Source organism: Marmota marmota, unplaced genomic scaffold (assembly GCF_001458135.2).
Source record: "Marmota marmota marmota unplaced genomic scaffold, marMar, whole genome shotgun sequence".
NCBI classification, from domain to species: domain Eukaryota; kingdom Metazoa; phylum Chordata; class Mammalia; order Rodentia; family Sciuridae; genus Marmota; species Marmota marmota.
Window position 1 is genome coordinate 1,433,407 of NW_025999853.1, and position 9,725 is coordinate 1,443,131.

The window sequence follows — 9,725 nt, forward strand, 5'->3', positions numbered from 1 at the left end:
ACAGAGGGCACCCTGGAGGCGGGCTCCTGAGCGGGTGCGGGAGGGCTGGCGAGGGCGCTGTCCCGCGCGCCTGGGGACTCCAGGGCAGCTTCTCCCAGTGCACCCGCCCCTGCCCTCCGGGGAAAGAGGAGTCCAAGCCCAAGGACCGGCGCCCCGCATCTCGGGCGGTTAGCACAGTTCCTTCCTGGCAGGATCCCGAGGGCGAGTATGGGGTTTGCCCGGGCAGACGCCCGTCCAGCGACCTCGGTGCCCAGAAACCCTTGCCCCACCCCCTTCCGCGCCGGCAGGGAGCCGGGGAGGGCTGGGGCGCGTCCTTGGGAATCCGCAGACCGCCGCTGCACCCCGGGAGGTCACACTGCATCCTGGGGTGCCGGGGAGAAGCAGCTGCTCCTCCCAGGCCCCGCCCACTGCCCCCAGTGCGCTCAGGGGTGTCTCTTTCCCGATTCCCATCTGCGCCAGGTGACAACGCAGAGCAGACACCATGGTTCAACAGGTGCTCTACCGGGCCCTGGTCTCCACCAAGTGGCTGGCGGAGTCCCTCCGGTCAGGCAAGCTGGGCCCCAGCCTGAGGGTGCTGGACGCGTCCTGGTACTCACCGGGCACTCGTGAGGCCCGCAAGGAGTACCGAGAGCGCCATGTGCCGGGTGCCTCCTTCTTTGATATAGAGGAGTGCCGGGACACGGCTTCGCCCTACGAAATGATGCTGCCCAGCGAGGAGCACTTCGGAGACTACGTGGGCCGCCTGGGCATCAGCAACGACACGCATGTGGTGGTATATGATGGTGACAACCTGGGCAGCTTTTATGCTCCCAGAGTCTGGTGGATGTTCCGAGTGTTTGGCCACCGCACTGTGTCAGTGCTCAATGGTGGCTTCCGGAACTGGCTGAAGGAGGGCCACCCGGTGACATCTGAGCCCTCACACCCAGAGCCAGCCATATTCAAAGCCACTCTGGACCGCTCCCTGCTCAAGACCTATGAGCAGGTACTGGAGAACCTGGAATCTAGAAGGTTCCAGCTGGTGGATTCACGATCCCAAGGGCGGTACTCTGGCACTGAGCCAGAGCCAGATGCAGTAGGTAAGTGTCCCTGTGGTCCCTGGGGAGTTACGCCTAATAGGAAGACATGGAGTTAGGGTGACTGGGACCCTCTCCAGGTTTTGCCCTCAGGCCCCCCGCGCAGGCCTCAGTATTTCTATCTGTAGGATACACCTAACCCTGACCACTTTTTCAGCTCAGATGCATGATGACCTATGTATGTGTCTTGATAGCCATGTGCTGACAAGTGACACAGCATCGCCAGAGGTGACTGGTGATGTCTGCCCCTGTCCACTTCCAGGCACCCCTACATGCACTAGGTTGTACCAAAGGGCATGATGCCCATGAGCCAGCATTTATACTGGAGCCTCCTAAGGACACGCTGGGCTTACGTAGTCCCCCAGAAGCTTCTCCAGCCATCTGCAACACCCTTTCCTGACCCCTCCCTCCCCTCAGCTTCCCTGGTCCCTCAGCTGAGGTTTGCAGGACAGCTCAGTTGATAACCTTTCCTAGCAGCTGGGCCTGAGGTGGAGCTGCCATGCTAGACACCTGTCACTGTCCCATCCCATCCAACAAGTTGTAGTGCCCCATTTTAAAGGGGGTGTGTGTGTGTGGATGTCAGAACGTTCAGTGATGGGCTTCATTCAAGTGGCTGAGCCAGGGTTGAACCCAGAGCTGCCTTGTTTTAAGCCAGAACTCTAAACCTGGATACGCTCCATCTGTCCCCCACCCCAGCCCCCAGGGCTAGAGAGGAATCCCCTCTGCTAGATATTCCCAGAGAGATGGCCCTTCAGTCCCCTCCTGTGGAAGGGAGGCCAGAAGTCTGCATTGCTCGGGGCAGGAACCACCTCGGGACAGGAACCACTGAGGTCTAGAAGCCCCTGGCTAGAGGGAGCTTGGGTCTTGCCTTTCCCAGGTGCAGAACTTGCCAGCCTGTACCTCCTGGTGGCTCTCCCCTCCGCCAGGGACACCCCTCCCCCGACTCCCCAGGATCTACCTCTGGTGCAACATTTCGCCTAACTTGTGAAACAGTGTTGCTTCCTTTGTGTGCCCCAGGGAGAGAATGTGGGAAAACTGTCCAGTCACAGAGCTGGAGGGACCGAGAGGTCACCTCATCAGACAGAGGCTCACGGAGGCAGGGGCAGGGCCAGCCCAGGAGGTCTCTGCCTTCCTCAGATCCGCTCTCCCGGGCCCCTGCTCGCCTGCCGGCCTGCTCTCTGGAGGTCTGGAGAAGGTTCTGGTTCTGTGCTTGCAGCCCTCTGGCCTTGGCTCAAGATGCCTTTTCTTCTTGGGACTCAGGCTGCCCTGGAGGGAGGAGAGAAGGAGTTGGTTCTCTGGTGTTTCCCAGCCTGCTCCAAGGGAAATGGAGAAGTGTGATTCAGGCGCACTCCTTATCATTCCCGTTTCACAGATGGGAAAACCGAGGCATAGAGAAGGGAAACGGCGTGCTCCTGTGATGCCTCCAGAGAGCCCTGAATTCTCCCTCCTCTGTGACCCTCCTCCCGCCTCTGGTGCCCAAAGGGGAGTGCCAGGGAATATGAATTCTCCTTTCAGCACTGCCACTCCTTTGCATTGTGACCTCAATCTAATTGCTTGACCTCTGAATCCTCTTTATAAAATGATCAAAATAGGGTCAGCCGTACCCACTGTGTGTGGAGGTGCTGATTTCAATGCAATGGTGATTGTAAAGGGATTTGAGGGCAAGGAAAGGACAGGTCAGGGCCACCTAGAGGCATCGACGGCTCCCTCCCTCATTCTCTAAGAGGGTCCTGCTGACCTCCACGCAAAATGTTTGGGGACACAAAGTCACAGGAGGCTATGTCAGGTTCATGGTCCCCACCTGGGGTGGAATAAGGGAGACACCACGGGTTCAGCCGTCCAGATGGGAGGTTAGGGACAGGCTTTGCCCAGAGTGTCCCTGGCGGAGTGACCCCAGGAGGACCAGAGGGCTACTTCCTGGCTGGATGAGGCCCTTGGCCTAAGCGTGTGCCTTAGTCCTTTGGTCGGGGAGAGGGTAGGACTTGTTCAGATTCAGTTTACATCCGGGTGTGGCACCTAGGGGTGGCCCTGGGCGCGTCAGTCTGCCTTGCTTTCCTGACCTCCCCCTGGGTGGGGAGGAGGAAGAGGGAGGAGGCAGGGCAGAAGCCCGTGGACTTGATCCTGCTCGGCCCGGCCCATGGGAGAAGAGACTTCTCTAACGAGGCAGGCGGAGCGGCCAGGACTTGGACCTGGTCGGCAGCATCAGAGCGAGGCTGTCTGTGAAGGCCACCCCTGCGGGTGGGGAGAGCAATCGCGAGGCTGGGGGAAAGGTCCCTGCTCCATGGGGCTAGGGAGCTCCTCTGCCTGTGTCCCTCCCCTCCAGGGCCAGGGCTGCCCACACTGGATCCCCTGGTGTCCTTAAGGAAGGCAGGAAGGGCCAAACAGGTTTTCCTGGCCTTGAACGTTCACACCTATTGGCAGCCTGAAGATGTAAGATTGCCAGCTTGACTCACACCTTCTTGGCCAAAACCGGAACATAAATTCCTAGACCTCTGAGCAGTTGAGCATGGGACGTCAGCTCATCCATTCCCCTGCCTCAGCCTCCTTTTCTAGGGAGGCTCAGGGTAGTCAAAGAACACAGGCTTTAAGGTCTGACCCGTCTGACGGCACTTCAAATACCTTTGCTGTGTGCCCTGGAGCAAGTTACCTCACCTCTCTGCGCTTGAGCTCCCCACCAGCGTGGCGAGGATAATCTCCTGGCTTTGTGACGATTCGGGAAGATTAGGATGAGTTCATTAAGATTAATCTCTCCTCCACACATTTTTGGGAACCCCGGTGCCAGAGGTGGGGTCATGCCCATTTTTTGTGGGGACCGGAAGGCCCTGGGCCTGCACATGCAGATACAGTGCACGTGGGCGGAGAGCAGCAGGAGACTCCGCCTCGGGCAGAGGACTCTTTCCTCCACTTGGCTGCTCTCCAGCTTCTCTGCCGGGAGGGGCACATCTTGGCGCCACGGGCTGCTGGCTCCTCTTTGGGATTCCCCAGGCAGCCCCTGAGCCTTGGCCCAAGCAGGAGGGCCCTCCCCGGCTGGAGCCCAGCTCCACAGAAGCCCCCAACTGCACCCCTTCTCAGAAGAGGGGTCCTTTAAGGAATCAGAAAATAAGCAACGGCGCGTCCTCGTTGGCGGTGGGGAGAGGAGGGCCCCCGTGTGTGGTCTCCTGGGGTCACTGACCCAGCCCCAGCCGCCCCGGAAAGCGCCCGCAGTGGGTTCCTGGAGGAAGGTTCCGGAGCCACCGGGTAGTGCACAGCTGGCTTCAGGCACAGGTCTGGGGCAAAGCAAGATGGGATTGCCACAGGAAGAGGGACCGGAAGTCTCTGTCACCCAGGGACCTTTATGCTAATGAGTTTCACAGTCCTCTTTGGAGCTTGGGGTGGGGGCCCAGAACCCCACTGGTGCCTGATGTGTGCCCAGGGCCCCCAGGGCTTTTACCTGTCATAGGTAAACTCCCCCAGGCTGTGAGATGGGGGCTCCCCGTGCCACAGGCAGGGGGACCGAGACCTGGCAGGGCAGGGCCTGTGCAGAGTACCAGGATGTGGCCTGGTCCCACTAGTCAGGTCCTGCCCTGCCCCCTCTTGCCACCCTGGCCCCAACCTCCCATGGTCCAGGTTTACTGGGGCGGTGGGGACTTGGGGAGGAGCCCAAAGAGGTGGAGGCAAACCTGTGTGGAGCCCAGTCCCGTTCCCCAAGTCTGGAGGGCGCAGGGTGTGTGAGAAGGGAGGAGGGTACCCGGCAGCCTCGGGCCTGGGCCAAGGCCTTGAGGGGGCCCGGCTCTGTCCACGTCCAAACCCTGGGCCCCTCTTGCTATTTCAAAGCCAGTTTGTTCTTTTGGTTTTTTTGGTGCCAGGGATGGAACCCAGGGGTGCATACCACTGAGCCACGTCCCCGGCCCTTTCTAGATTTTATTTTGAGTCGGGGTCTCGCTGAGTTGCTGAGGCCGGTCCAGAGGCAGTTTGGGCAGAGGGGCCCTGCTGGTGGAAGGGACCCCGGGCCAGCCTAGCTACACATTTGCTTCTATCCACACCTTGCACAGGCCTGAAGGGCCCACAGTGACCCCGACCTCGTAGGTGGCAAAGTGGCAGGAAGCCACAGCATCTGAGGGCATGGGTGGGGGCAGCCCCAGTGGTCAGTGCTGTCCCTGTGGCCTTTACTCCTCACACAGGGGGAGGGGCAGTCTCACTCCTCTTTTACCCCTGGGGAAACTGAGGCCCAGAGAGGTGGCAGGACTTGTTCAAGGTTACCCAGCTAGTAAGTGGCAGAGCCGGGCCTTCAACTTGGGTCTGGTACCAGGTCACCCGCTCTTTTCACAGCTGTGTGCCCAGAAGGAAACCCAGGGGGCTCGTGGTGACCCCAGGCCTGTCTTACCTGTCCATATGGCCTGAGGTGGGACACTTTGTTCCACCAGGCCTCGGTGTGTTCATCTCTAAACTGGAGTGACATTGAACTTAGTGGCTTGCGACATTTCCTGATGTCAGTCTTCCTTGCTGGGCTGGCAGCTCCGGGGGGCCTCAGTGGTGGCTCTTTAGCCAACAAAGCACGTGGCATTGGCAGTCACGGGTCCCATGTGTCCCTCTCGACAATGCAGTGAAGTAGGTGTGTACCACTGAGCCCATTTTACAGATGAGGCAGCCGAGGTGCAGAGAAGGGAAGCTGCTCTGCCATGGCGGAGGCTGGCGGAGGCTGGCGGAGGCGGACCGCCGAGGCTCATCCCTGTCCTCCCAAGCAGGTGTCAGTCTGCACCCCCTGCTTCAAGGAGGCTGCCGGGGTCTCATCCGCGGCATCGCACGTCATAGTTAGGGCTGGCAACAAGTTTAGCTCCACAAGGCGCCAAGAAGATGTCACTTTAATGTGCAAAGCCTGTGGCCCCCTCCACCCCAGCCTCCCTGACCCTGTCCTCTGCCCCCAGGGCTGGATTCCGGCCACATCCGCGGCTCGGTCAACATGCCCTTCATGGACTTCCTGACGGCGGACGGCTTCGAGAAGAGCCCCGAGGAGCTGCGCGCCATGTTCCAGGGCAAGAAGGTGGACCTGTCCAAGCCCCTCATCGCCACCTGCCGCAAGGGTGTCACCGCCTGCCACGTTGCCCTGGCCGCCTACCTCTGCGGCAAGCCCGACGTGGCCGTCTATGACGGCTCCTGGTCCGAGTGGTTCCGCCGGGCGCCCCCCGAGACCCGCGTGTCCCAGGGGAAGGGCGGCAAGGCCTGAGCCCGGCCTCTCCTGGGGCACCGGCTCCGGCCAGGTCAGGGGTCCCGTGTGACCCACGGCTGGTCCCTAGCCAGGCAGGTGGACGCGGTTTTTAGAATTGCCCTTCCCCCACACTGGAATAAAGCGCCTTTTCCAGAGCCGGTCTGCGGTCTCCCTCCACCCCGTCCCTGTCCCCACTTCACCCCCAGACTCCTTGGCCTCCACCCGGCAAGAAGCCGCCCGAGCCCCACCCCCCCCACCCCCCGCAGCTGGGGGAGCCGCTCAAGGGCCACTTCCTTATTCAGCCACCTGCGCCCCCGGGTCAGGTGGACTTTGCCCTGGAGCATGGGGGACCTACGGGGCCAGAGAGGTGAGCCAGGGCCCGCCTTCCAAGTGAGTGTCCCAAGGTGGCTCAGAGCCCAGGGCCTCAGAAGCAAGAGGCAAGCAGCCTCCACCGTGGGCCTCCTTCCTGGCTCAGTCAGACCTTCTGGGGCGCGATGGCGGGAGGGGGTGGAAGGCCGCTGGGCCTGGCGTCAAGTTGGGAGGCCCCCGGAGGGGAAGCTGCCAGGCGGGTGGCCACAGGGCTGGATCCCAGAGTCCTGAAACCCTGGTGGGGCTGCAGGGCGGATTCCAGCCCCTACGGGGTCCCCTCTTGTCCCTCTCCTGCTTAGACAGAGTCTCGAGGGCAGGGCCACGTCTGAGCCCAGAGCGGGCGCTGGTGGAGACTGGCTCGGGCGCCCAGGCCCTCAGGCTCTGCAGAGCCCTCGCCTCAGGTGGCCCTCCTCAGGCTACTTCAGGGGCAGCCTCAGGAGTGACGGTGGCTCTGCCGCCATCTGCTCCTCCTGTCACGGCCGCTCTGTCAGCACAGTTATGGGCACCTGCTGTAGGTCAGGTACATCCAGGTGCCAGGGCTGGGCAGGGGACACAGCAGTCCTCCTGCCACCTCCCACGGGCTTACCACAGGACACTGTGTGTCAGGGGGTGGATCGTGCTGGGGACGGAGTGGAGGGCCAGGCGCTTCTCAACGCGGGGCCCTGTCCCCAAGCCCAGGTCTGGAAGCTCATCGTGCAGGAAAGCCAGCATCTGAGGGGCCAGCGCGGGGGAGAAGGGGGACAAGAGGGACTGGGCTTGCGGCCACCTTCTCAGCCCCGGGGCCTCGGGTGGAGGCTCAGAATAAGGAGGAGAGGGACGAGCCTTGCTGGGGGCAGCGGCCGCATCGGGTTGAAGCAGGCGGAGGTTCGTGGAGGTTCGTGGACCCGGGCCCCTCCCACCCTCACGGTCTTTCCCGGCTCCTCTCTTGGCCATTGCCAGGAGCTGGAGGGGTCTTTAGCGGTGGACAGGATTGTCACAAGGCCAAGGTCCGTTCACGGTCAGCCTTGAGGCCCCCCCGGGCATCTTCAGCCTGAGCAGGAGGGCGGGGCGGGGCAGGTCCAGCTCAGCAAGCCAACCCTGTCGTGTGGGCCTCCAGTGGTCCCCAGGTCACCATGCAGAGCTGAGCAGACTGGCCCAGCCACCAAGGCAGCACCAGAGAAGACAGAGGGCAGAGACCTGCACCCACTGGCTGTCCGTAGGCCCCAGTTGAAGAGTCAGTGTTTTTAGAATAAGTGACAGGTCCCCTTCAGGTCCCCAAGGATAACTGAGGCCACCATTATCACCCCCCCCACCACCACCATATGCTACCACAGTAAAGCTGCCGGGAAACTGATAATGTACGGCCCAGCGGCGTGGTCTCCCAAATCAGTGATTTTTAAGTCCACTAAGAGCAAGTGAAGCTTGAGGGTTTATTTGGGGTTGTTGTGAACAGTCTCTGCAGGGAGCAGAGCCCTGGAGGAGGTGAAGAGGCTAGTCCAGCAGATGTCCAGGGACAGGAAGTTGCAGTGGGGGGAACAGCGAGTGCAAAGGCCCTGAGGCTGCAGTGCTTGATGTGTTCACCATGGGCCAAGGCAGCATTGGCCAAGGAGGACGGGCCAAGGTCTGGGGGGGCCATAAGGGCCACTGGGAGGTAGGGCCTTGCCGGTAAAAGGGGAGTTCAGCTTTTAATCCAGTTGAGATGGGAAATTACCGGAAGGTTTGGGTTAGAGCAGGGACAAGGTTCAACTTTGGTTTTACCAGGATCACTGCCTGCCGAGGTGAGAGAAGATCAAAGGACAGTGGTGGAGGAGTCCAGCGTGGTCCCGGTGGACTGTCCTGTCCAGTGTGACCTTCTCCCTCAGAGTGGGGGTGGCCACTGCTTGCACCATCAGAATGTGGCAAGGGAGGCAGGTGGCACTTTGGCGCTATGGCATACACGACTGTCGTGTTCTGTGGGGAGTCTCTTTTCCTTGCTGGTTTGACGAAGGAAGGAGCGTGCGGGGCCACATAGCTAGGAACTGAGGTCGGCCTCTGGGTGACCAGCAGGACGCTTGGGCTTTCAATCCAAAGGCCTCCAGGAACCGCGTCGCCCAACAAACAGGGCCGCAGTGTCATCTGAGCCCCGCTCCCCGCAAGGCCGAGGCAGGAGGATCACGGGTCTGAGACCCGCCTGGGCAGCTCAGCAAGACTCTGTCTCAAAACCCACAACAAAGGGCTGGGGGCAGCTCCGTGGTGAGCAGCGTGCAGGAGCCCTGGCTCCGTCCCCTGCTGGGAGGAAACCCTAGTCCCTCTGCTGAGCTTCTAGGGCCCTTCAAGTTCCAGCCCTAAGGGCCCCCTGCGAGCCCTGAGCCCGTTCCCTCGGCAGGGAGTCACGCGCCCTACTGATTGCTTCATGCTCCCAGGAAGGTCCTCTGCCCTTGGTGGCCTCTGTTTAGCACCCAGCCTGGCATTGGTACGCAGAGACCCCTCCCGTCCCCTCAGGCCTGGCCCCTCATCCCTAGGGGTGGGCCAGCCGGTGCTCTGAGGTCACAGAGCCCTACGGGGTTGCCATGGCAACTCCAGTGAATAATTGGGAGGGCTCCCTTCAGCATCCACCCTTTGGTCTGCTCCCCTAGCTGTGCAGTTTGGGGCAGCCCTCTCAGGCTTCGGTGGCCCCGGGGCGGTTTGCGCGCTTTCCGACGTTATGAGAGACACTGGAGAGGTAAGGCAGAGGGGTGAGGGGGCCGGGCTCCCCAGGGGTGGGACGTCACCTGTCTTCTCCCCACTCAGAACTGCTTGTGAGTGACAAGTGCCCAGCTGCAGCCAGACCTACCCTCCCTCCTCCTTGACCAAGATCTCTTGGGACATTCACTCCAGGTCAGAACGTGGCAGTGGGTCCGCGCTTCTGCGTCAGCTGGTCCAGTACTGGGCAGTACTTTAGAGGGAGACAGGGAGCGGGGGTGGGGTGGGGGTCACATCAAGTAGGTGACGGAAGTGGAAATCTGACCTAAAGGAACCAACTTGAACTTGAACTGACTGACTAACTTGGAGCTGGGAGAATGGCTTAGTCTGTGCACCATCTGGGTGAAGTCCTGTGGTTTGGCTTCTCTCTCTCTTGTCCCCGGCTTCCCCCCTTCCCC

General features: G+C 61.3%; 2 protein-coding genes and 1 long non-coding RNA gene across 11 annotated transcripts in view; 2 read left to right on the forward strand and 1 right to left on the reverse strand.

Moving 5' to 3' along the window:
* LOC107139887 (thiosulfate sulfurtransferase) overlaps window positions 1-6,413 on the forward strand; it is a 7,225-nt gene extending 812 nt beyond the window's left edge. Inside the window, exons 1-4 of one of the 4 annotated variants that reach the window (XM_048801834.1) lie at window positions 20-167; window positions 460-1,076; window positions 2,091-2,257; window positions 2,446-2,673. In XM_048801834.1, coding sequence (XP_048657791.1) covers window positions 482-1,076; window positions 2,091-2,257; window positions 2,446-2,631 — 948 coding nt within the window. In that variant the 5' untranslated portion in view covers window positions 20-167; window positions 460-481 and the 3' untranslated portion in view covers window positions 2,632-2,673. Of the gene's footprint in view, window positions 1-19; window positions 168-187; window positions 206-338; window positions 1,077-2,090; window positions 2,258-2,445; window positions 2,674-5,977 lie in introns of those variants that run through there. The other 3 variants (XM_048801848.1, XM_048801840.1, XM_015482741.2) reach the window with 3 other exon arrangements.
* Tex33 (testis expressed 33) overlaps window positions 841-9,725 on the forward strand; it is a 21,797-nt gene continuing 12,912 nt past the window's right edge. For 2 of the 6 annotated variants that reach the window (XM_048801882.1, XM_048801884.1), the window contains exons 1-2: window positions 6,968-9,307; window positions 9,376-9,462. The gene's annotated coding sequence lies outside the window, so the exon portion shown is untranslated. Of the gene's footprint in view, window positions 1,077-6,962; window positions 9,308-9,375; window positions 9,463-9,725 lie in introns of those variants that run through there. The other 4 variants (XM_048801871.1, XM_015482743.2, XM_048801885.1 and 1 more) reach the window with 4 other exon arrangements.
* The window catches only part of LOC125616511, a 10,164-nt gene continuing 1,674 nt past the window's right edge, over window positions 1,236-9,725 (reverse strand). Inside the window, exon 2 of the long non-coding RNA XR_007347140.1 lies at window positions 1,236-2,339. This is a non-coding gene — a long non-coding RNA (uncharacterized LOC125616511). The remainder of the gene's footprint in view (window positions 2,340-9,725) is intronic.